Raw genomic sequence first — 25,739 nt, 5'->3', positions numbered from 1 at the left:
CGAGGGGTCCAAGCACAGTGAATCGCCCCCAGCCTGGACCCAAACTGCTCGGCGCGTTGAGCGTGTTAAAACTGGATCCAAGAACCTCTGCAAAGCCCTTTCCGAGCTCTGTCAGATAAGGATCTCCTGTCCTCAATGGAGCCCTGGTCTAGGCAGCAGGAACAGGTTCTGTTTGCAGCACTCATCTGCTGGGCGTAGGTGGGCAGATCATGTTGTTGTGCTGTGCCTCAGTTTCCCTGCCCCTTATCTCCACTTAGAGTGCGAGCTCTTCAGAGCAGCGTCTCTCCTGCCAGGCTTGTGCAGCTCTCAGAACAATGGGACCTCAGTGCTGCTGTCCCATAGCAATACCAGCAGGATTCCTGGGCCCCAGTCTGCTGTGTGATCGTGGGTAAGTCACTGCCCCGTGCCTTGCCTCAGTTTACCACCATTATGATGACAGCTTCCTGTAGTGCTTTGTGATCCCCATCCCTGTTGATCAGCAGGGGTGACTGTCCCAAGGGGCCAGGGCTGGCAGTGGAAGCCAGGAATCCCGCTTCCCTGAGCGGTGTGGTGCAGGCGGGGGCTGTCTCTCCCCTCTGTGCAGAGCAGGGATCTGTAGGTCAGGTTTCTGTCTGCTCGGCTCCGAGCCAGCGTGCCAGGAGCTATGAGGCTCTGCCCAGTGCTCTCTGGGCCATGTGGCGTCCTCAACATCCTAGGGCTTGGGGTCCTCTGGGCTGCCCACCCCACTCCTGGCACCCCCAGCGGAGCCCAGGCGCCAGGGTGGGGAGGGGAAGGAGATGAGGCCTGTCTTCTGAGCAGCAGAACCCTGCACACTCCCCCTCCCACCCAGCAGCTGCTGCCCTGTTGACTCAAGCAGTGACTGGGCGTTTGAAGCCCTGGAACCACCCTTGTGCCCTTGAGAGGGCTCATGCCTCCACCATGTGGGAGGCACATCCCCGGGCACGGGGAGGAGGCTGGGACAGCATGTGGTGTGGGAGCAGTCACCCTTTCCCTGCACCCAGGGGAAGAGGGGAGAGAGGGCTGGCAGACTGTGCTTTGTGCCCGCCCCTGCAGAGCCGAGGGCCCTGCCTGCAGCCTGGGGCACGTTCTGTTCCCTCTCGGGCTGCTGCCTGTCTCCTCCTCCCCCACCCCCACCCCCCCCCGCCAGCTCCGGCACATCAACCCCTGAGCTGTCTGCCCCAGTGGCTTCTTAACTTGACAGCTGCCAGCAGGCTGGGACCTGGCTGGAGTGAATCAGGGGAGCAAGAATCTTTACTCCAGGTGCAGATCTGTGCAAGGACACAATCTAGCCTTGCATGCAGCTGTGCGACTGGCATCAGCCTTCATGCTACAGGGACTTGCAGTAGCTCCTGTGCTGGGCCGTGCTTTCCACTTGTTATTCTGCAGGTACGGGGGGTCAGAATCCAGCCCCCAGGCTCAGCCCTAGGGCACTCTCACTGCCTGACATGCAATGTGGAGGGACCCTGTTCTCTAGGGAGCACATGGCCCCTGCCGTCAGCCTCCTCTGCTCTGTCCAGCCACACCAGGCCCCTCTGTGGGTCTCTAAGGCTAGCAGGGCCCAGTGACTGCAGCATCCTGGGTTGGGCTGTGCTGGAACAGGCCTGTGCACAACCTAGCTAGCCTGCATCCTCTCCATGTCAGCCACCCTCCGCCCAGCTTCCTGGGCTGTCTACCCCGCGTCCAGCATTGAGCTCCCAGCTCCCCCAAGGGGTGATGCCAGTTGGGAGTTAAGCATAGAGCAGCCAGTCTGTTCCCTCCTCCCTGCCATACCCTGGCTCTGGGCTGAGGCAGGGTGGGGGGAGCAGGAAGGGCCCAGGGGGCCTGTTGACTTTTCCAGCTCTAAAAATACAGCTCCCAGGTCAAGTTTCACCCTGGGCCCCTTCACTGCAGCTGCCAGCTGGCAAGGGCTGAGCATGGCCTTGGGTTTACCAGCCTGCTGGCTGCGGGGGGAGCAAAATGAGCCCTGGGCCTAGGACCAGCCGCAGCAGCTCTGACAGCCATTCCCTATGCTTCCATAGGCCCTGATGTGCGTGGGGCCTGGCAACACCCCCCGCACCCCAAGCCCCAGTGGGAAGGCGGGCGAGGGTTAATTACTAGGCTGGTGACAGGCAGTGCAAGCCTTTGCACAGGAGCAGTTACAGGAAGGAGGCAGAATTCCTGTAGCACGTTGTCCGTGCCAGGTCAGGTGGGGGTGGGGGACTGTGCCATGGACTGGGCGAGGCTGCAGTGGGCTCCTGCCTGTCAGTTTGGTCACAGCCTGGAGAAGGGGAAGAGCTGGGGCCTGGAGCAGCGCCCACTAGGCCAAAGGAGCTGCTCGCTAAAGCAGGGCGGGGTCCTGGCTGCCGTCTCCAGGCAGCGTTTGCTAAAATAAGCGGGGCGTTGTGCTCTATGCATGAGCTGGCAGCAGGCCGGCTGCTGGGCCGTTCAAAGGGGCCAGCTCAGCCTGAGGTGCTGTGTGCTTTGCAGCTGAGTGGAGGCACTGATACCCGACTGAGGGAGTTTGCTGGGAGTGGCAGCCCTCCCCCTCCTCAGGCCAGGGAGTCATAGGGAATAGCTAGTGGGCTGGCAGGATAGGAAGCCTGCTGCGGACACTGCTCCCCAAATCCCAGCCGCCGCCGCCTGCTGCGGACACTGCACCCCAGCTCCCAGCTGGTGCCTGCTGCAGACACTGCACCCCAACTCCCTCCATAGCCTTCTGTGGACACTGCATCTCAACTTCTTCTCCCAGCCAGCACCTGCTGTGTATGCTGCATCCCCAACTCCCTCCCAGGTGGCAGATAGAGGCTCCTTCCCACCCCTGCCAGAATTCTCACCTGCACCCATACCTCCTCTTGCAGGCCCATCACCTGCCCCAGATCACCACCAAACCCTCCTCTCAGCCTGAAACCAGTCCTGCAGCCCTGCCCCAGGGAGCACCCGCTCCTGCACCCCAAGCCCCTGCTCTGCAAGCCCCTCCTTCACCCAAACAGCCTCTGCATCCCAGTCCCCTACATCCCATCTGCACCCAACAAGCAGCCCAGACCCACAGACACATGCAACCACTGGCCCCGTACCAAAACTGGGGTGTGCCCTCCCCAGCCCAAGCTAGTGCCCAGCCCTTGCAGTGCACTGGGGCAAGCTGTGCCCCGTGATCAGTACTAGCCCTGGGTGACAGCACAGGCATTGCATGCCCAGAACCCAGGAGTCTTGCCTGCAAGACCCTGTCCCATGCCCCGCTACCCTCCAACCGGTCCACAGCCTGGACGGGAAGCCAGGCGTCCTGATACCCAAGGTTGGAGGGGTGAGGCCAGGGACTGGCAGCATCCCAGAGCGCGCGTGTGCGTGTGTGTGTGTTGGGGCGGCATTGCACTGCAATACCATTGGCTGTGCTTTGCGGAGTGTGGTGCCCCCTAGGGGTGGGTTTGCAGCACTGCAGGGGACACACACACACACATCCCCCCCCCGTGCAGTGGGGGGGGTGAGTTATGGGTGTGCCCTCTCTGCTTGGCCCCTGCCCGTCTCACAAGCCTCTAGCTGTCCTCTGGGTGCAGCTCACCGCGCCCCCCCCCCGCCATTGCCCCCCACTTGGGCAAGGGCAAGCGCCTGGGAGCATTGCTAGCTGGCGGCGTGCAGCCCTACCAGGTAATTGCTGCTAGAGCAGCGGCCTCTGAGACGCTACAATGGTGCAGCTCAGCATCACCCCCCCCCCCACCCCCATGGGCTGCCTTTGCCTTTACTCCCTCCCTGCACGCACAGATGGACCCCCCCCCAAGCTGCCCTTTCTGTGCCATCCGAGTTAGACCTGCCATGCACCCGATCTGCCCACTGCCGGCAATGGGTGTCTGTGGCCGCAGCACCATGGGAGGGGTGTACGGGCTGGCAGGGCCAACCCAGCGCCCATGCCCTGCAGGAGGCTGCCTGCACAGACGGAGGGGACTGGCCTACAGCAGGGCTTACTGCCTGGGGGTCGGGGGGGGAATTCCCTTTGTAACCCTCTCTGCCCCGCCCCCCATAGCAGTCACATGTGGCTTCATCCTCAGGCCAGAGGCTTCACCATGCGAGCGACTGGCTGTGTGGGGCAGCTGACCAGCCCATGACTTGCTCTCTGACACACCAGCAGCCCCTGAGCCCCTGGGTGCTGCCCTCAGCCTGTGGCTGCTTATTCTCCACCTGGCAGCCTTGCACCAGGCATCGCTCATGCCCCCGGCCCTGCACAGCCCAGCAGCCACCTGTGACATTGTCCCACAGCCCCTTGCAGAGCTGGGCAGGGGCAGCGTGTACCAGGCCAGGTACCAGGCTGTGCTGTTCCTTTGCTGTCAGAGCCCCAGGTGCTGAGTGCTACAGGGAGCCTGACAGGGCCAGGCTGCTGAGGCAGAGCCCCCCACTGCCCCCCCGTGTCTGACAGCCTCTGGGCCCCTCGCCTTGCACACTGGGCAGCACCAGCAGGGGGAGGTGGGGACTCGTGCTCAGGCCTGGTAGCTTCACCAAAAGAGCCTCTCTGACAGCCTCATCCCAAGTGCTCTGCCTTTGGGACCCTGGTGCCTTCTGGTCCTCTGGGCACCTGTAGCACTGGCTAGGCTTCAGCCCTGCTTCCCCACAGCAGAGCTGAATTGAGGCACAGCAGCCCTGGGGGAACGCACCTGCCCCTAAGCTTCTGTCCGCCCTTTGTCCACCCCAGCAACACAAAGCAGGGGGCCAAGTTGCACCCCAGGGCAGGTTGACCCTCCAGCCCTGGCCCCCCTCCCCAGGTGGTTGCATGGTGCAGAGTGACCCTGGAAGGGGTTGGTTGCAATGGTTTTATTTCCTTCGTGGTTTCTCCCACACGCAGTGTCTGTGCCTTTGAGCAAATAGGCCAGGCCCTGCTAGTCCAGGCTGTGAGATCTTGGCCCTGCAGGACCCCGAGCATGACCGGGCCCACTTGGAGAGATTGGGGGGGTGGGTACCACCATGCACTAGCTTTGCCCTGCACATCCCTCATAGGCTCTGTGTGTGTGTGTGCGTGTGTGTGCGCACGCACAAGCTGTTGTTTTTTTTGGAGGGCGCAGCAGTGGTGCCCTTGGGTGAAGGGAAGTTGGGGTGGGGGAGGGACAGGGCAGCAGGACCACCCATTGGCACAGCGCCAGAAGACCTCTGGTGCTTGGAACCAGTCTGGATGGGGCTTATGTGACAGCTGAGGCCCACGGGTGGGTGCCAACTCCTCGGAAGACCGGGCCAGGTCCCGCAGCACTGGGCACCCCCCCAAGGGGAGGAGAACAAGAAGGGGCAGAGTTGGAGAAGGCCTTGTCCACTGGCTCCAGCAGGAATCCAGGAGGCAGCTGGAAGGGCTGGGCCCTGTGGACATGCCACCTCAAACCAAAGACTGGCACCCGGCAGGCGCGGACATTCCTCCGAAGCAGCTCCACCACTCACTGGCTGAGCTCTGTAGGGGTCCAGTGTCTCTCCCGCCCCAGGCCCAGGACTTCCACCCACGTCCACGTCCTCCTGATGCCCCTATGTCTGGGCAGGGCAGTTGCCTGCCCCACCCCATGCCAGCAGCCATGTGCCAACCCGTGTCCCTAACTCCTTCTCGGCTGCTGCTCCTGCTCTTTCTTCTTCTGCTTCTCTCGCTGCCTCTCCACCTTCTCCTGGGCTTTCCGCTCCTTCTCCACTGCCGTGCTCAGCTCCTTCAGCTTCCGCTTCAGCAGGGCCCGGTCGTGGGAGCTGCTGACACCGAGCGCCTGGAGGAAGCAGCTGAGTGGGTCTCACAGTCACACTCATGGATCTTCCCACCCCCTCCACCCACAGCGAGTGCCGGGCTGGCTGCAAGCAGCCGGCAAGAGGGCGCGGGGGGTCTTCTGAATGCCGAGGAGAATCGTAATGAATGGGAAACGAATTCACTTGCTCCCAGCCCCTGCGCAGAGGAACCTGGTGGTTCATGTGGCTCGGCTGTTTAGTGCAGCAGCTGTTGGACCAGTGGAACCAATGCGCCCTCCCATTTGTTCCCATCCATGAGTGGAATAAATTTTGTTCTGTGCACTGAGGCCTGTGCAGATGCGTACCACCCCTAGAAACACTCTGTCGGCTGTGGGCTCTCTGATAGCCAGCTGGGTGGCACCTGAGTCTCTACTGGGGCACACTGATTGAGACTCAGTCCAGCTTCCCCGCCCCACCACCCCAGTGCCTCTGGGGCCATCCAGCCCTCAACAGATGGCAATTGGTCTACCTTGCAGGGGGTAGGGCAATGCCTCCCAACCCACACCTGGGAAGGTCTGACCCTGGAGGCCCGCTCCGCTCTGGCTGCCAGACCCCACATCTGCAGTGCTGGCCAGGCAGGGACATACACCACCCACCTTCAGCTTGGCTCCATCCAGCTGCAGCAGCTGCTGCCCGTCGACCTCGCGGGCTGCGAACTTGCCCACATACTGCTCCAGGCTGAGGTTCTCTAGCCATTGGCCCACTTGCTGGCTGCTCCAGTTGGTGGCCGTGCTCAGGGGCTCATCTAGGAACTGCAGAGGCGGAAAGGGTTTGGCGTTGTGAGCACCACTGGGGTCAGCTGTTTCCTCTCCGCCGGGGCACCCTGGGAGGGATCCTTCAGAGCCCCCACCACCTGCCAAAGGCTGGTTCCGAGTTGCACTGGGGGCTGGGGCCCCTGGGCAGAGCCATGGGGCCCAGGAACAGAGCTGACCCCACTGCAGTGGCCCTGGAACAAAAGGAAAGGCCCCCCCCTCATTGGGCTTGGTCACCCATCTTCTCTGGGCTGGTTCTGGTGAAGGGGGTCCTACGCTGCTGCTGCGTGCTCACCTCATCTGAGGACTGGGATAGCGTGTGGTAGGGGTAGGAGCATTTCGTCTCGCTGGTGCCGCTGCTCAGCATCTTGGGGCTGCTACTGGGCGGGGTGGAGTCGTCACTCAAGGTGGATTCCTGCCCATAGGGAAAGGCCAGTTAGGTTACCACCTTCAAAAGGCAAAACTCTCCCCTCCCGGCCAGGTGATCTGTTCCCACCTCTGCCCTCACCGGCCACTGACAGCATCAGAGTCAGAACGTGGTGAAGTATGCCGGAGAATAGCCTTTGTCACTGACACAACGGGCATGGGAACACTGCAGCCTCCTTAGCTGGGGCTGGAAACTTTGAACATTGGTCAGCCCAGGGCATGGGCAGAGCCATGCAAAGTGTTCACCCTGGTAAAACACTGGCGATCCCACTAGTGTTGTGGCACCCCGCCAATCACCTCAAAACCCGAGACGGCACTCAGATCCCGTCCAGTGGGAACCCCAGCTTTGAGCGCAGGGCCTGCCCTGCAAAGGGCCATGGCAGGCCCAAGACCCCACACCCAGGGCAGCGCTGTCCCCCCGCCATGCAGAGAGAGGCAGGGATGGGCACTGACCTGGGAGGCTGATTTCTTAGGGCTGAAGCCCTCACTCTTGGGTGAGCGGGTCGGGGAGACGGTGCTGCTGGGAGATGCTGAGCCCTTCCCGCTGTCCGTGAACCAGGAGAAGGGCATGAATGGGGACATGGATGAGCGGCTGGAGCCCTCCACCAGCTCCCTGGGGAAGGAACCAGCAGTGGGGTTAGCCTCCTCATTCCCTCATGCCTCAGGGCCCACCGGGGGCGGGGGGGCAAGGGAAGGAAGGGGCTGCTAGAGCATCTGAGCTGTCCAGTGTGGCTAGCTCCAGCCTGTCTGAACCCAACTATGGCCTCTGTTCTCCTTCCATCACTCCTTGTCCACCGCCTTCGTTCTCACCTTACAGCGCCATGCACCAGCTCCATCACTGAGCATGTCTCCTGAGGCCCCGCTTTCTGTAACCCCCGCCCAGCGTCTCAGCTGCACTGGGCCCCTGACAACACTTGGATCTCGGAGCACTGGGACACCAGGACTGAGACATGGGCATGTCCCAGGTGCCCCTGGCCACAGAAAAGCTGAGCAGGTGACTGGGACACAGGAGGAAGGTGGGATGGGAGGGGGGTGGGGCATCCGGGGCTCAGGGCGATGATGTTAGTCCTCAGGGTTGAGGGGAGGACGGTGGCTTCCCACCTGCTGCCCATGGACAGGCGGTTGCTCCCCTTCTCTTTCCTGCTTTTGCTGGTGGAAGCTCTTCTCAGGGTCACCCTGTGGCAGAAAGCAAAAGTTCGTCAGTGGCGTGGCTTGCGGGAGGGGAGGGGAACGGAGCACCTCCGTCAGTCTGCCCCATATGTACCTCTGTCTATCCCTCCACCCCACCCTCTGTCCAGTCATCCATCTGCACAACCTTCAGTCCATCTGTCCCCATACACACCCTCTGTCTGTCTGCCCCTGCATCCACCCCCATCTATCTGTTTGTTCATATACATCCACACCCTGTCCATCCACCCATCCCCATACACACCCCTCTATCTATCCAGCTGGTTGTCTCCCCCTACACCTCTGTCTATCCATCCGTTTATTTTCATGCAAATCCTTGTCTCTCCAGCCAGCCAGCCCTGTGTGCGCCCACCCCCACACTGGACCCTCTATCTAGCCAGTCCCTCCTGCCCCTTCAAGGTACCTGGGAGAGGTGGAGGTTCATGGTGCACCCTGAGGACAGCAGCTCAGGGCAGCCAAAGAGCCAATGGTAACATGGCCCCTGCCGGGGAGCAGAGGCTTCCTCTCCAAAGTTCATGGGACTCACCCCAAATCCAGGAACTTCCTCCGAGTCTTCTTGTCAAGCCCAATGGGGGGGCTGGCGGGCTCCGGTGGGCTTGCATCATCTGCAGCATTGGAACAGACAGGAGAAATCAAAGGGCCTGGGAGAACATCCCCCGTGACTGGTGGAATTAGGCCCAGAGAACTTGGAGGTTTTCAGCAGCCCCCCAGCACGGCCCTACCAAGGGGGCTCCCAGGCCGTGGGGAGTTTACCAGCTCAGCCAGGTGTTTTCTCTTCCCTAGTACAGGAAAAGCCCAGCTTCCCACCCTCCATCGCTGGGGCACTGCCCCCTGCCCCAGGACAGCCCGAGCCTCTGTACTGCCTGGCTAAGCCACCAGGAACCAGCTGGGACTGAGGCACTGCAGCCCACGACCTAACACAGAGGGACCTTACTGACACCTACTGCAGCCCCAGCCTCTCCCAGCAGGAGGCGTTGTAGGGGGCAGGGCAAATAAGGCTCTGGAAGGTTTACCGGTGTCACAGTGGCTCCCCCAGCCAGCCATTACCTTCACTGTGCCGCTCCCGGCGGTCCCTCCGGGTGTAGATGGGCGAGCTGTCCGAGCTATGGCAGGACTTGGGGGGTGAGCTGGTGGGGGTACACCCCAAGGCCTCCTGGGAGGAAGCATTGGTCAGGGGCTGGTAGCGGATCAGTGGGGATGAAGGCTGCTCGTCCTCATTCAGCGTCCTCCGGACAACAGAGGCATCGAAGGAGAACTCGGTGGCACAGAGGAAGGGTGAAGAGCCGGAGAGGGGAGAGGAGGCCTGCAGGGAGGTGTGCAGTGGGGATCTCATACAGTGCCATGGGCTACCCAAGGTATCAGCCACCTGTGGGTGGGACCCAGGGGGTCAGCACCAGGAAGGACTCGGGAATCCCTGCCCCTGGGAGATGCTGAATTAACTGGTGGGCGCTGCAGGAAATACCCTATTTATCTGCAGTGCTGGTCCGGGACTGGGTGAGTTGCTTCCAGGCTACTCCCCCACCCCCCTACCAGCAGTGGGGAGCTCCAACCCGGCCTCACTGAAACCATCGGCCAGGCTTTCCTTAGCACCTGGGGCACAGCCTTGGCACCACAGAACAGACCACTGGGGGGGCATCTAGTCAGGTTCCCTCCCTCCTGCCCCATGGGTCAGACCATTGCTGGCACCCCCTCCTCCTGCCACTGGGATCCGCTCATTACTAGCATCCCCCTCCACCTCTGCCCCACGGGATCAGCTCATTACTAGCACCCCCCTCCTCCGGCCCCTTGGATCAGCTCATTACTAGAATCCCCCTCCACCTCTGCCCCATGGGATCAGCTCATTACTAGCACCCCCCCCTCCTCCAGCCACTTGGATCAGCTCATTACTAGCACCCCACTCCTCCTGCCACTTGGATTAGCTCACTGCTGGCATCCCCCTCCTCCTGCCACTTGGATCAGCTCATCTGTAGCATCCCCTCCAACTCTGCCCCATGGGATCAGCTCATTACTAGCATCCCCCTCCTCCTGCCTCTTGGATCAGACCATTGCTGGCACCCCCCTCCTCCTGCCCCATGGGTCAGACCACTGCTGGCACCCCCTCCTCCTCTGCCCCACGGGATCAGGCCATCGACCCATCTCACCCAGCATCCCCTTGTCCACCTGACGCATCCACTGGGCCATCGGCACCAGTCCCCTGCCCCAGCCGCAGCCGGGTGCAGAAGCACGGCTGGAGGCGGTCCTAGGCCAGCTCACCCAAGGCAGATCCCTCCTGCCTGCCTCTGGAGGGGCTCAGCTCCTCCCTGACGCAGTGATGTGTAGAGCCCCGCCCGGTACGACTGCTGAGCCCAGTCCCTCACCCACGAGCTGGCCAAGCGCTTGGCCATAGCGGTCCACAGGACGTCCTGCTAAGCACTAGCAACTGGCCACGGGCTGCTGTGCAGAGGTCGACCGCCGGAGCCCGTGGCCAATGACTAACGGGACCCCGCAGGCAGCGGGAGGCGCTGCCAGGTGGGCTGTGGTGGGTGCTGACGCAGTGCCCGGCTCATGGTGGGCTCAATGCAGCAATGGTCTGGTCCTGCATGCAGCTGCCGCGCCGCTGTTGCAGAGGCCCCGTGCCCAAGAGGAGACATGGCTGCAATTCCACATATGGGCTGTGGGTTGGGTCCTTTGCCCTGGAGCTACAGTCACCTCCTGACCACCTGGCCAACATTGCGTGCCCTCTGCCGGGTAGCAGTGCAGCCAGCCCCCGGCCCCACCTGGCACACCCTCACCTTCCTCTCCAGGCTCTCGTCCCCTTCCGCCGAGCTGACGCTGTCTCTCAAGCGGGCCCGGGACGGGCGGTGCCTCCTACCCTTGGCCGACAACTGGGCTCGGGCCTTCTGCAAACTGCTGTCCAGCCTCTGGGTCTCTGGAATCACATCATTAAAATCTGGGAGTGAAAGAGAGAACAGGGGCGGAGCAGTGGGAGAGAGAAAGAGAGAGAAGGGAGGTAGATGGACGGACGGACAAGGCAGTGGGGGGACGCACAGCCAGGAGGCAGTAGGCACAGGGATCGGGAGAGAGTAGGGGGAGAAGAGAGGAAGCAATAGAGAGGGAAGGCAAAGCAGAGGAGGGCAGAGTCCCAGCCAGGGACAAAGAGGAAGGAGAGGGTGGAACAGGGGAAGAAAGAGAGTGTTCAGAGAAGAGACACACAACATCAATTTCACCTCCCTGCCCCAACGCCCCCACCCCCACAATCCACGGGCTCTCCCCTTCCCTAGACACATGGGGCTGGGTAGTTCCCCCAGAACCAAGGGACACTGGGTTCCCTTTGGTGTCTGAGGGCTTTGGAGAACCCCCCAGCATAGCCAGAGACAGCAGATTTCTTCTGAGCCTCACAGTGGGGCAGCGGCCCATCCCATGAGCCACCCTGCCATGGGCTGGAGAGCAGCTGCTTCATCTGTGCTTACCTGCCTCCCATCTCACTGCTGCTGCTGCCCTTGCTGCTGACTGACAGGCACACCCATCACTACGCCTCCATTGCCACCAAATCCGTCCCTCCATGGCATCCATTAAAGCCACAGCCCCGCACCCTCAGTACACAGGGCTGCACTGATTGCCTTGCAAAAGGACCAATGGGTGGCATTGCACCAGGCATATAGGGGAGTGAAGAGCTGTCCTGGACGAAGGCTGTGATGGTAGAGATCACGCTCCTCTTTCATTTTTATTCTACGAGGGTGATTCCAGGGGCTTGACCACACCAGGCCAGTTCCTCATGGCCCTGCATGCCTGTCACTTGAGCTGGTGCCCACCCAGTGAGCGAGACTGCTTCTCGCATGCATGAATATCACTCCCGAGATTGCTGGATTTGCACTGAACAGTGTATGAGCAACCTGCAGAGCAGGGCCCATTTGAGCGAGGAGCCTGCAAAGCATTTGGTGTAACAACCAATGCTCCTGTGAGTGTTGCGATCTGCTCACAAGCAGCTGGTTGCACAGAGAGACAGACACAACTCTCACAAGGTCACCAAGGGAGGCCTGGGCAGAATGGGGAGTAAAACCCTGGAGTTCTGCCTCCCAGTGCCCAGCTCTAACCACGAGATCACAGCCCTCTTCCAGAGATGTGGAACCCAGGAATCCCTAGCAGAAGTGCCACGATTCCAGACATCGGCTCCGCTTTGGATGCACCACAGCTGGGCTGTGCCTCTTGAAGGCCCTGCAGAGGGCACAGAGGCCTGCTTCAAGTGCAGCTCCCACAGCCTGCCTTCCAGTTTCACATAAAGCCAGTTTTCCTCTGTCCTTCTGTTAGAGCCCGTCCCGGAAACACCTCCCCACGGCACTGCACAGGAGGGACAGAATCCAGCTGAAATCAGGGCCAGAGCTGGCAGAGCCATCAGATGCTTTCACACACCCTCAGACACACACATAAAGGCACACACTCAGGTTGACTCCCACACACTCACCATTCGCTGGCCAGCCTGTGACAAAGGCGGGACTTCCCTGCAATTTACACAGCATTCAACCCTTCACATTCCCCTGCCCCAGCCTTTATTCAACACACCTGGACCAGGATGCACACTCTCCTACCTCTTATCAGCCGCAGCACATGGGAGGCCACCCAGGGACATGCAAACACCAGGCACAACCGTGCACATGCGCACAAGGGCAGAGACTACAACCTACAAAGCCTTGGTCCTTGCACTGCTCAATAAATCCATCCTGGCTCCCTCGGCTGATGAGCCAATTTACAAAAAGCCACAGCCTGAGTCCATCTGTTACAGCCCATAAACCACAGCCTCCAGGGGCCAGGCGCTAGGCGCTCCCGCTAGCCGGGTACAGGCAGCTTGCTTGGCTGCAAGGGGCTGTTCCTAAACCCACCTCCCCAAAGGGGCATATGGGATTTTAGCCATCACAGCCAAAACACCCCAATGCTGCCCCCGAGCCTCTGTCCTGGACCCTGCCCAACTGCCTGAGCCCTGCGGGATTTCCTAAGGGCAGAGCCTGGGAGAAATCCACTCTCTCAAAGAGGGGGCAGGGCAAGGCAGGGGGGCCGGTGCATGTGTGTCTGAAAAGTTGAACAGCAAAGAGCTTTTGCCTTGTTGGGCCAGGTCCCGCTCAGGCACCTCAGCGAGGGCCAGATCACCCGGTGTCTCTGTCAGCCCCTACACTGACACCGATGGGCAAATTTTCACTGAGTGCACTGGACAATTCTGGGCCTACTACCAGTGCCAAGGGGGCGGTGCACTGCCAGCCACAGGGGCACTTGGCCCAGTACTTCACTGCCACTGCGGGGAAGGGGGGGGGGTCACGCCAAGCAGCACTGTATTGTCTGGGGGTCAGGGGAGGGGCACTGCCAGCCTTAGGGGGGCAGCTGGGACAGCTCCGGCTCGCAAGGCCAAGGGTCACTCTGGAGCCTGCAGGCCCTGGGAGTGCATTGCAGACAGCCCTGCATTGCTGGTGGCTTTTACCTGCCCCTCCTCACACACTCAGGTCACCTATCCTGCTGCTCAGAGGTATATTTACACACTCACACCTACGCACACTGGCACCCTCCTTCACCTGTGGGTGGTACAGACACTGGGAGGGATCACACTGGCCTATCACTGCTCCCCACCCCCTTTCCTCTGAGAGAGCCACAAATTCTGAGGCCTCACCTTGGGGGGCTGCCAGGGACCTGAATCTTGCACCACAGGAGCTCACGAGCCCCATCAGCTGGAGCCCTTGGGTGCTCAGCCTGTCCCCCTGCAGCTGCCGGTGTCAGTGATTAGCCAGCTTCTGAGTCAGGGGTAATTCCAGCACTGGGGGGCAAGAAGCAAATGGAGCGGAGACCGGGGAAGGATCACTGGCAGTGTGCCCTGCAAGCCGAACACTGGGGCACCGCCCAGCAGAGATTCAGGTGCTGTCCAGCTGATTAGCACAGCGCCCGCAGCCGGCAGCCGGCAGTCTGGGTTGCTGCTGCTGATGGACATCAGCACAGGCCACAGGGCATGTACCATTAATTCTGCACGTGGATGGGAAAAATTAGAGGTAGCACCGGTCCCACCAGAGACAGATCCCCTGAGACTTCCCCCAGTTCTCTACAGGTCACTTTCCCCTCTCCTGGTGCACTGGCTGATTAATACGCTAACAAGCAGGATGCTGGGGGTTAATGACTGTGGGAGTGTTTGGTCCTCAGAGAAACAGAAACAGACAGGGAGGGTGAGAACAGAAGTGGTTAAAACAAATACACCCACCCCTTAAAAGCTGATACTGCTGCACAGAGAGAGAGAGAGCCAGAGAGAGAGAGAGAAAGAGCGAGAGAGAGAGCTACGTACATACACACACATTCCCTCACAAAGAGCTTCCCTGTCTCCCAGCAGCAGCCGCCTTTGCCTTCCCTGCATACAGAGCAGGGAGCTGCCTCCAGGAGGCCATGAATACTTAATCAGGCATGCGCACTCCTCTGTGTGTGTGTGTGTGTGTGTGTGTGTGTGTACACACACAGGCACTTGAGCCTTCTAGGAGCTCAGAATCAGCTGCTGACCCCAGACAGAGCTGGGGGGAGACGCAGCTCATGGGGACAACAGCCGGGGGTGGGAAGGCGGTTGGGCAGTTGGAGAAAAGATGATGCAGCCAGGCCCAGCTGAGCCTTGGCCAGAGCAGGCCCCAGTCTCATGGTACAGAGACCGCTCTGCACATGGCCACAGGGGGCGTGGGCTGGGCAGGGATCAGCCAGGCCACTCGCCTTGGCATGGACAAGGCTGAAGAGCCCCCAGGCACTGGCAGCAGTTTGCCCTGGAGGGTGTCTCTCGCTGCAGTTGGCGTTGACTGTGGACCTGCGTTGTGCCCTGGCTAGACAGAAGCAGGGGAGGTAACTGCTGTTACTGCCCCAACTTCCAGCCTCATGTCCCATCAGCCCCCAGCAGTGGGGCAGCAAGAGGGATCACCTCACCCCCTTGAGCTGCCCACATCCAAGCCCCACAGGGGAAAAGTCACCAGGGGGAGCATATGAGGGGGGTCCCCAGATGCTGAGGGATCAGCTCAGGCCATGGCTTCGGGACATGGCTGACGACGTTCACTAGGGAGAGGCACTGTGAGCTGGCGACAGAACCGGATTTCTTTGGAAGCTGGGTTGCTCTGTGAGGGCCTGCGGACTGGGGAGACCCCACCACCTAGGCTGGGCACATCTCTGCACACCATGCAGAAGGGGCTGGGGGCAGATCCCCTCCCTGCAGTTGTGGTAGGCTCCTGCCTCCCTCTCCTCCCATTCCCTGGGCAGATCAGATCCACCCAGGCACAGATCAGCCAGTATCCGCCTCCTGCAGCAGCCTCACAGCCTGCTGCCAAGGAGTGAGGGGGCTTCTGCCCCCTAAGCTGGTGTGCCCTTCCGGAAGCCTATGGCTGATGGTCCATGGTCAGTGGCAGAAGGACAGCCTTACACTGAATGCATGTCAGGTCCCAGGCACATGCCTCAGGTCGCCGGCTGGAGCCAGGCCTGGAGCGGAGTAGTGATTCCTAACCTGTCTCGTCTGTGCAGCTTGGACACTCGCTAGGGCAGAGACTGCCTCTCTCTCCCCCCTTGTACAGCACCAATCCCTGAAGCAACACCAGCAATGACATGGTGCTGGCAGGCCTCTGATCTCAGCTCCTGTCTGGCTACAGCCCCTCCAGGCCAGGACGTGGGGAGACCCTGTATGGTGACCCCCCGCTGGACAGAGTCCTGGAGCCGGCATGTGTTCAGCAGCCTTGGCACAGTGCCCCCTCCCCCTGGAGCACAGTCAAGTGCCGCCACGCTTGGTGACCAAGAGTAAAGTGCCATCCAGAGGGATGTGGCCCACTAGCATCTGGAAGCACTTTCCACATTTTACATTAGCCATGTTTCCCCGCATACCGGCAGGCTGCAGCCTGCACCCAGCCCCCAACGCGCTAATCCTCGCGAGCTTGCAAGGCCAGAGATGGAAAATGCTAGCAGATAGCAGGCTGAGTGCCAGGGATGGCCGAGCCGGCCATGCACCTCTCTGCCGGACAGATATTCCCATTAGTACGCTGCAGCCTCCAGACCCTGCCTTGGCTCCTGCTCCCTGCACAGAAGCCAGGTGCATTTTGTGGCCACTCTGGATGCCCCGGAAATGTGAAATCAACCACTGATGCTGCAAAAAACGGAAAATCTCCTGAGGGAGACTTTCAGTGGTTCTGCTCATTTCAAACCTCCTGGGTTGCACCAGCCAGAGACAGCAGGGCAGGGCAGGGCTGGGCTGGTAAGGAAGTGTTCCCTTTCCTTGGCAGGGAGGCCGGATTTTGAGGCTTGATTAGAAGTCACAGAAGTTTTCTGGAGAGCCCAAGTCCTGATTTTCAAGAGCTGAGCAGGCACAAGTGGGACAAGCTTTAGCAAGGAGTACTGGTCCCTTTAGGTACCTTGCAGGCACTAGGACCTAGTAAGGCACCTTGTGCAGCATTTGATTCCTGGCTCTGCCACTGATCTGCCATGTGACCTTGGTCAAGCCACTACAAGCCCATGCCACTCCTGTCCTGTGGCTGTCGTGGATGTGTGGATTGCCAGCACTTGGGGCACTGAGAGGGGATCTTAGGGTGTGTTCATACAGCCCTGAGCCCAGTTAATGTCAGAATATGCACACATGCTCCTGTGCTGTAAGCCATTCCAGTGTCCGCCAACTGGGGAGGGGCAGTCACCTGGGGCCCAGCCATGTGAAAGGGACTGGGGCTCCCAGCTACAACCGCAGCAGCAGTGACCAGAGCCCTGGGATGTTCAAATCATCACCAGAGCCCTGCATGTTGCAGTCTGGATGGTGCTGAGGGCTGGCTGCAGGAGGTGCGGTGCAGTCTGGTTGGTGCTGAGGACCGGCAGCAGGCGGTGCGGTGCAGTCTGGATGGTGCTGAGGACCAGCAGCAGGCGGTGCGGTGCAGTCTGGATGGCGCTGAGGGCCAGCTGCAGGAGGTGCGGTGCAGTCTGGATGGCGCTGAGGGCTGGCTGCAGGAGGTGCGGTGCAATCTGGTTGGTACTGAGGACCGGCTGCAGGAGGTGCGGTGCAGTCTGGCTGGCGCTGAGGACCGGCTGCAGGAGGTGCGGTGCAGTCTGGGTGGCGCTGAGGGCCGGCTGCAGGAGGTGCGGTGCAGTCTGGTTGGTGCTGAGGACCAGCTGCAGGAGGTGCGGTGCAGTCTGGGTGGCGCTGAGGGCCGGCTGCAGGAGGTGCGGTGCAGTCTGGTTGGTGCTGAGGGCCGGCTGCAGGAGGTGCGGTGCAGTCTGGATGGCGCTGAGGGCCGGCTGCAGGAGGTGCGGTGCAGTCTGGATGGCGCTGAGGGCCGGCTGCAGGAGGTGCGGTGCAGTTCCAGTGGCCCTCAGGGTTGGCTGCTGCTAGACCTGTCTCTTGTGCCCAAAGTCTTGCCCCTTCCAGGGGGCCCAGAGTCCAGCCTCCCCCACATCGCTGAGGGCCTGATGAAGTCTGTGGTGACAGCCACCATCTCCTGTGCTTTCAAGGTCCTATGCCCTGCCCTCCCTTTCCTCATCGTGCAGTTACAGCCGTCCACCCGCAGCTGCGTCCAAGGCCTAAGGCAGTCAGGTTCCCAGCCATGCACTGGGGCTTTCACCAACTGGCTGCCCAACAAGCTGGATGTTGCCAGTGGAAGCCGTGGGGTGAGAGGGAAGAGAAACAGTGGCAGTCCCTGAAGCCAGGGCTGGTTGTGTGTGCACCTGAGCGTGCAGGTGTGGGCCTGTGCCCACCTGGTATTGGGTACGGGTGCCTTGTGTGGGGCCTCCCGTGTGTTTGTGCAGCCGCATGTGCACCATTAGTGACGAATGCACGTGCTGCATGTGGGCATGTATAATTTGCAGGCTCTCAGCTGCGTGTGCCCATGGACTCTCTCCCAGAGGTTTTTAAGAACAGGTTAGACAGACACCTCTTAGCAATCGTCTCGTTACTACTGTGCCCAGGCTTGTGTCTCAGGGACTGGACTAGATGGGCTGTGGAGGCCCCCTCCAGCCTACCGCTACTGTGACCATGTCAGTACACATGTAAGCCTGGGCGTGCAGGAATGCACACAAGCGTGTGCACATGTAGGCCCTAGTGTGACGTATCCAAACCTGTTTGCCTCCTCTCTCCCTGGGAACAGGCCCCACATCTCTTCCCCCTGCAATGCACAGCCATCAGCCCCTGATGCTAACAAGGATGTCACTGACTACGCTCTGCCTTGGCCAAACGCTGTTCATCCATCATAAATCCAGCAACCAGCACAGGGGCCAGTGCAAGCAGGGGAAATCAGAGCTGTGTGTAGCTACAGATGTACCTAGAGCTGTCAGCCAATGAGTGTGACAGACTCACACAGGGCGAGAGTGTCTCCGGCTTGCTCAACACAAAGTCCTGCCTGTGGCTGGTGCCCTGTCAGCACCCACCGCACAAACACATGGGGACTCTGTGTACCAGGCTGAGATGAGGCCGTGCTACCAGCCACAGCTGGGACCCACTGCATGCGAGCAAGCCGTACGTTGCACCACCACAGTGTGCTCACACTAGGAGCTCCACACGTGCACATTGCCTGAGTGGAGGCAAACCCCAAGAGACCCAAACATGCAACGAGCCTGATGCTTGTTTCCTGCTGCGCACCAAAGCCTCCCAGTCTTCCTCAGAGCCTCAGGCAGCCAAGGCAGGCAGGGCCAGATCTGGGGCAGGGCGACCCCTGACCCCCCAGAAGACGGATTGGAAATCAAGGCAAACCAGGCAGTTCTGCTGCCACCTGGCCGGCTGCTGGAGCACCTGGCCACAGAGAGGCGGGGGGAGGGGGAAATGGGAGCAGGGAGTAGACTGGGAGGAGAGAGAAAGTGAAAGGAGACCAGCGGGGGGCCAAGAGGGCATGGCAGCGTGCTGAGGCGGGGCAATGGGGTGGTACCACAGGAGACTGAAAGAGAGCAGGGGACTCCAGTCAGCAGGGCTGGCCAGGCTGTCAGAGCCTCAGGTTCCCTACCCAGCTCTGTGCAGCTCCCAGCACCTCCCTCTGGCTCCTAGACAGACACTGTGTCTCTGCGCAGAATGCCTGCCCTCCACTGCGCCAGCTCAGCAGCTGCTATTGGCCAGGAGTAGCAGCCAATGGGAGTGGAGCAGGCCGTGCTTGCAGCTGCTGGCCGCACACAGACACATATCTGGGGCTCCACTCGCTCCCAAACATGCATGGTCTGATCAATGGGTGTGCATGTGCTGGAGGGGCCGGGGTCAGCGCAAGCCAGGCCCCAGTGTCTGTAAGCATGAGCAGGGCTGGACACGCACCGATTTCTTGCAGGCAGAGCACCCTAGTCCCTCCCCAACTCTAGCTCTAATCTCCCTCCATCATGCCTCCTCCCAGAGCTCTAGCCCCACCCCCCCACCCCGGCTGACCTTCCCTCCCCAGCCCACGCATCCCCATCCGGGGTCTCTGCCGTCCCCACTCCACTCTGCAGGCTATCGGCTCTGGTTCACTTCACCCTGGTTTGGCCAAGTAGAGAGAGGTGCAGGGCCATGGCACAGAGAAGGTGAGATCAGGCGGCACTTACCAAAAACCTCGTCCATGTCGCGGCGTTTGGAGGACGACATAGTGGGGCAGCTCTGTGGGGAGAGGGGGAGGCAGGTCAGAGGCTTGAGGATCCAAAGAGATGGAGCTGGAGGCCCCCAATCACCCCGACGTCTGCAGCTCAAGTGACAGCTCAGGGGAGGGCTGGGCTGGGGGAGGTGGCCCTGTTGTACCCACCCCAGCAACACGGTGGTGGGTAGCAAGGCACTGTGTCACAGAGGGGACTGGGGCAGGTGGCCAGGGCCATGCTGGGACCACCAGTGCTCCTCAGTCTGAGATGCCAAAGACAGAAGGGCCATTGTGAGCCTCTCTCAAGGAGGTCCCCAAACTGGGGGTGTCCCTGTGGGGGGCACAGAGGAATGCTTGGGGCGTGGGGAGTGTGGCAGGGTCAGGCAGCATGGGGGGGGCAGGGAGGGCATGTGACTCAACCTTGCCCCACTCCCAGCTCTGGCCCCCAGCCATAGCCCTGGTTCCCAGCTGTAGGCCTAGCCCTGGCCCCAGTCTTCATGTGGCTCCACTCCCACCAGGGGTTGGGCACGTCTTGAGCACCACATGCACCGCCCCCCCAGCCTTGTCCTCCCTCCACACCCATACCCTGAGACACAGCTCCACTTCTGGCCCTGCTTTGGGGGCAATCAGGAGGCAGGACAATGAAAAGGTTGGGGATCAGTCAAAAGCAGTCAAAAGGGATTGTGAAGAACTACAGTCAAAAGCAGTCAAAAGCAGTCAAAAGCAAAAGGGATTGTGAAGAACTACAAAAAGATCTCAGCAAACTGAGTGATTGGGCAGCAAAATGGCAAATGAAATTTAATGTGGGTAAGTGTAAGGTAATGCATGTTGGAAAAAATAACCCAAATTACACGGACTACATGATGGGGTCAAATTTAGCTACGACAGATCAGGAAAGGGATCTTGGAGTTATAGTGGATAGTTCTCTGAAGACATCCACGCAGTGTGCAGCGGCAGTTAGTAAGGCAAATAGGATGTTAGGAATTATTAAAAAAGGGATCGATAATAAGACAAAAGATATCATACTTCCCCTATATAAAACTATGGTACGCCCACATCTCGAGTACTGCGTGCAGATGTGGTCTCCTCACCTCAAAAAAGATATATTGGCATTAGAAAAGGTTCAGAAAAGGGCGACTAAGATGATTAGGGGCTTGGAAAGGGTCCCATATGGGGAGAGGCTAGAGAGACTGGGACTTTTCAGTTTGGAAAAGAGGCGATTGAGGGGCGATATGATAGAGGTATATAAAATCATGAATGGTGTGGAGAAAGTGAATATAGAAAAATTATTTACCTTTTCCCATAATACAAGAACTAGGGGACACCAAATGAAATTGATGGGTAGTAGGTTCAAAACTAATAAAAGGAAATTTTTCTTCACACAGCGCACAGTCAACCTGTGGAACTCCTTGCCCAAGGAGGCTGTGAAGGCCAGGACTCTATTAGGGTTTAAAAAAGAGCTTGATAAATTTTTGCAGGTCAGGTCCATAAATGGCTATTAGCCAGGGATAAAGTATGGTGCCCTAGCCTTCATAACAAGGGCAGGAGATGGATGGCAGGAGATAAATCACTTGTCTTCTGTTCTCCTTCTCTGGGGCACCTGGCATTGGCCACCGTCGGCAGATGGGATGCTGGGCTTGATGGACCTTTGGTCTGACCCAGTATGGCCATTCTTATGTTCTTATGTTCTTATCACTGAGGTAGTCTGACCCCAGGATAACAGGCCAGGGAATTCCCCCCCATAGAACCCCTGAAGCATGTCTCTAGCCAAACACCTGTCCGTGATGGGGACCCCAGGCCTCCCTTGATATATCCCAATGGCTGTTTATCCTCATAGCTGTTAATGTCCCCCTCAGTTCCAGGGGCTTATGATTCCTTCCCTGCTCTCAGCAACGAGACCATTGTTAAATTCTCATCCCCCAGTAGAAACCGATGGACTAATCAATTCACCCTGCTCTTTGAGTGCTGCAAGCCTGGCACCCTTTAACCATGGTCAGTGCCCTTGCCAAGCTAGCACTGTACTGTTGCCAGGAAGCTCAGTGTCATCATCTCATTGTACTGCTGGGGAAACTGAGGCATGGCACATGGGTATAACTGACCCAGCTGCCCAGTGTCAGTACAGCCTCAGCTGGATGCATTAGCCACACAGGGGTTTTGTATGTGCCATTCCATGCAGATGAGCCAGCATCTGGGGAGCCTGGTGGAGAGGTATGCACAGCCAGGGAGATGGGTAAAAGCAGAGCCAAGCCCTCAGCCACTAATCAGCACAGTGAAAGCCTCGACACCAGCTGCAGATCTACCAGCTGGGCCTTCCTGGCCCACAGACCCCTGCTATGGAACGGCCAGGTAGCGGGGTGACCATGCTCTGACAGCTCCCCAGCAGGGCACAAGGATGCACTGTCCTGGCAGAGGTGCCATGTAACACAGGAGCCCTAGTGCACTGCCTTGACTTGGGACACTCCGCTCAGCCTCCCTATCCCCTTCTGCTGGGCCACAGGCTAGTCCTGATCGCCAGCAAGTCAGCAGCCAAACTCTCCTGCAGCCAGGACAAAAGGTGCTGCCAACAGGGGCTGGGCCAGGGGACTGCAGCTCCTTGCAAGGGGATACTGAGCAGGCCGCCTGCATGGCGGGCTCTGCTGGGGACCAGCACAGCTGCAGGGGAACAACAAGAAATGAATCCAAAGGCAATGGGCTAGAGGAGGAGGGAACCAAGATGATACATCACCTCCACTACCCCAGCACTACCATCCCCTCCTGCTGAGCACCACCCAGGTGGGCAGTCCAGTTCCTCTTGCCAGGCCCTCTCTCATGAGCCACTTTTCTTTCCCACACCAATTTCTTCTCTTCCCCAGGAGACCCTGCATCTTTGCAGCACCGCAGTGCGCCCAGGACCAGACAGGCAGCTAAATTCAATGCCCTGAGCAGCTGGCCTTGGGCCAAGTTCGCCAGGTCTCCAAGGGGCTGCTCACAGTGCAGGCTCCACAGTCCTGCCCCCCAACTGGGTGGCACATGAGAGTCAGCAGGAGCCACAATCTAGGCCCCTCTGCCCCATGGGCCTGCCTTTGTTTGGTGTCACTCATGGAAACCAGCTCCAACTTTAATGGCAGCAGCAGCTGCGCCAGCCCAGCCTGCCCCAGGCCAGTCAGCCCCACCTTCAGTACCACCTGAAGCCTGACAGATCAAGGGTGGAGTGGCAGGGCAGTGCCAGGCCTATCTCCCATGCTACGGCCACACACAGCAGCATGGTGAGGTGTGGTCTGGGACTGCCTAGCTTCTAGTCCTGCCTCTGAAATGCCATGTGCCTTGGGGAAGCAGCTTTACCACTCCGTGCCTCAGTTTCCTCTCCCTGCTCTTTGGCTAACGAGGAGTAATGACTTGGGGAAGGCTTGTCTCACTCTGCATCTCTACAGGGACCAGCATAAGGAGGGTTTAGTTTCCACTGGGCCCTCTGGGGAGGAACACAAATAGTGACAAGCAGCAGCTAGAGCCAGGGACAACCAAAGGGCCAAATTTTGGCTGGGGACGGTTCTGTTGATTTCAAGGCGGTGTGTTGCACATCCTTATGCCAGGGCTGAGGTTAGCCCAGCATTCTGGCATTACATATCCTCAGTGCAGCTGGAAGGATGTGACAAAGAAGGTGCCTCTGTGTCCAGTTAAACCGAGAGCTGATGGCAAAACTATAATCAGCATTGCTGGGAGAGGGGACTGGTCTTCATGCAAGAGACACCTGCCTGCTAGAAAACTGACAGGCTGCCCCTCAATGCATCCCCCAGAGCTGTGCCCCCTCCTGACTACTACTACTTAAATCCCTGTACTCTGGGTGGAGCACAGGGCACCTACAAGTCCCTCCTCCTCACTCCGTCTTGGGAAAAAGCTTCCAGCTGACTCCAGAAGTACCCCAGTTGTTGTCCTTCAGTCTCAGCAGACCTCCACAGTGTCCGAGGTCTTCCTCTTTGCATTCTCCTTGTGGGTTCCATATGACAGCTTCATGGACTATGCTGGATGAAGGTTTTCTGAGCATGTGGCTGAGGCATCCCCACTTTCTTCTCTTGAGCAAGCGCCTTAAATCCCTGCTGAGCTGGTTTCACTCACTAGCGAGCAGAGGTGAAAGGGCGTGTAGGGTGTGGCTGCACTGCACTCAAATGCCCCGAGCTGGCCCATAGAAATCAGGGAGCTGCCAGGTTGCTGTGTCACATGCACCATGCAATGGGAGAGGGTCCCAGACCATAGACTCCAGCACGAGCCTGAATGTCCACACCACATTGCAGTTTTACAACCCCACAGCCTGTGTAAGCCCCTTGGGCCAGAGTTAGCCAGGCTGTGTGTGTGTGTGTGTGTGTGTGTGAGAGCGAGAGAGAGAGAGAGAGAGAGAACTGCAGTGTTGCCCTACTCTGCCCATTAGCAACTCTCCCCGCTGGCCTCCTCTTGGGAAATGCGTGTGCCAGTGCATCCTTGGATGGGGCTTCTGCAGCCATTGTCACAGCCTACAGGGAACACTCGCAGACAAGTTCCGCACCCCTCAGAAGCAAGTAGCTGAGCCACCCAGTGCTCCGGCTGTCACGGTGGGAACCCCCAGCCACAGGAACATTCATCTGCCCAGGAGGATGCTGGTCCGAAGGGCCTTTCTGCATCAACAAACCTGCATCCCAGGTGGGTGCAGGGAAGTTACATTGACGCAGAGATGTTACATTGAATGGTCAGTGTGTAGCTCGTGTGGAGAGCAGACACTGGGAAGTGAATTCCCAGGCCCAGCTCTCAGAGGGAGTCTGGTCCGCTGACTGGGGCTGGGTTTCAAGGCTCCTGACTCTCATTCCTGGCTCTGCCCCCACCTCTGTTTTACGTGACACTGGGCAAGTCATTCAGCTGCTCTTATTTCCTCATCTGTTTAATTCAGCAGTTTTCAGTCTTTCCTCCTTTGCAGACCCAAAAAGCAAACATGGACCCCTTTGGAAATCTCAGAGATCATCTGTGTGGCCACAATTGGAAAACCACCATTCCTTGGTAATGACAAACCTTTCCAGACCCATTAGAAAATCTGCAGCTCCCTGGGGCCTGCAGACCTCAGGCTGAAAACCACCGGGTTAATGGATATAATTGGGCTGGAAGGGTTAGATTTTTAATCAGTAAATATCAATAAATGTCATTTTCACCACACATAGACCCGATATCTCCATTAATACAAATCAAAGTGCACAGCTGGGCAAAGCAAGAAAAACGCTGCTTGAGACTGCATTCACGTTTCATCTCACGCTATTTCATCTAGGTGTTTTGACATGGGCTGCTGCCCATTTCTGTGTTAATGGTTATAAAGGTTCAGCTTTTCGAAGCTCAACAACTATCCTCATCCTCCTCAGAGCCCCCCAGTGATTGCCTGAAACTGCGGAAGTGTAAAATTAACCTTTTAAAATAGACATAAAACATTGGTGTTATCCATCAAATGACAAAAAATAAAAGTCAGATTCTGCCAAGCCAGGTGCGGGACCTCCCTTCCCGGCGACAGGGTTTAGAGATGTCCTGCACTCATATTTCTCAAGGATGCCATACTCCTCCTTGCTAGAGACAACCTCGTCAATTCTTACATCTGATGAAAAGGCCTTCAGGCTGAGGCTTGAGAGGGAGTGTGGACTGGGCTCACGGACCTGGCAGCTCCACAAGGAACACAAATATAGACTAAAACCCCCCAAAGTGCCATGCCATGTGAGGCTCAAGTCACTACAGCTCATTGCTCTGTCCTAGAAGAGAGGGTCCCAGAGCCCATCACACCCAGGTACAGTAAGTATTTTGCCAATTCTGCAGAGGTCAAGGTACATGTGGGGCAGAAGTGGGATTCCAGAGCTATTCCAGGGGCTTGGGAGACTGGCCAGGGTTGACCTGAGCTCCGGTGACAAACCCGCCCCCCGCAACAGCTGATGGAGCAGGGATGAGATTAGGCCCAGGGCTTTGCTGGCCTGAAAGCAGCGCAGGACCAAATTGCTTCTCTCTCTGGCCCTACCCCAGTGCAAGCTCCTTAGTGTTATCAGAAACAACACATCTAATGCCTCATGGTGATTGCATTGCTCCCATCACCATCACCCAGAGGCACACTGATGGGAGACACAGCCTTTTGATGTCTATGGATTTTCAGTCCCCAGGCAGAACA

The 25,739-nt window shown here is 58.9% G+C and overlaps 1 protein-coding gene across 2 annotated transcripts; it reads right to left on the bottom strand.

Annotated features, from left to right (window-relative positions):
• Positions 1-93: 93 nt before the first annotated feature.
• Positions 94-19,614, bottom strand: SAMD14 (sterile alpha motif domain containing 14). 2 transcript variants are annotated; one of them, XM_074979265.1, is made up of 9 exons: positions 19,575-19,614; positions 10,850-11,007; positions 9,126-9,444; positions 8,605-8,683; positions 7,992-8,066; positions 7,290-7,503; positions 6,760-6,879; positions 6,309-6,464; positions 94-5,696 (listed from the first exon to the last, which is right to left on the bottom strand). In XM_074979265.1, the coding sequence occupies exons 1-9, from the start codon at positions 19,612-19,614 to the stop codon at positions 5,535-5,537; spliced, it is 1,323 nt and encodes a 440-aa protein (XP_074835366.1). In that variant the 3' UTR covers positions 94-5,534. The 2 variants fall into 2 exon arrangements, with proteins under 2 accessions (XP_074835366.1, XP_074835367.1); XM_074979266.1 differs by having other exon boundaries at positions 7,344-7,503.
• Positions 19,615-25,739: the final 6,125 nt, after the last annotated feature.

This window comes from Carettochelys insculpta, chromosome 28 (genome assembly GCF_033958435.1).
Source record: "Carettochelys insculpta isolate YL-2023 chromosome 28, ASM3395843v1, whole genome shotgun sequence".
Classification (NCBI taxonomy): domain Eukaryota; kingdom Metazoa; phylum Chordata; order Testudines; family Carettochelyidae; genus Carettochelys; species Carettochelys insculpta.
Note: the sequence above shows the minus strand (reverse complement) of the source record. Positions and strands in the feature narration are given on the sequence as shown.

What these genes read in the sequence shown, in the direction of transcription:
- SAMD14 (XM_074979265.1), bottom strand. Translation starts at nt 19,614, where the DNA reads ATGTCGTCCTCCAAACGCCGCGACATGGACGAGGTTTTTG. An exon ending in CGCCTGTCCATGGGCAGCAG is followed by an intron (nt 7,504 to 7,991) that starts GTGGGAAGCCAC and finishes TTCCTTCCCCAG; the next exon opens with GGAGCTGGTGGAGGGCTCCA. An exon ending in TGGATGGAGCCAAGCTGAAG is followed by an intron (nt 5,697 to 6,308) that starts GTGGGTGGTGTA and finishes TGCTTCCTCCAG; the next exon opens with GCGCTCGGTGTCAGCAGCTC.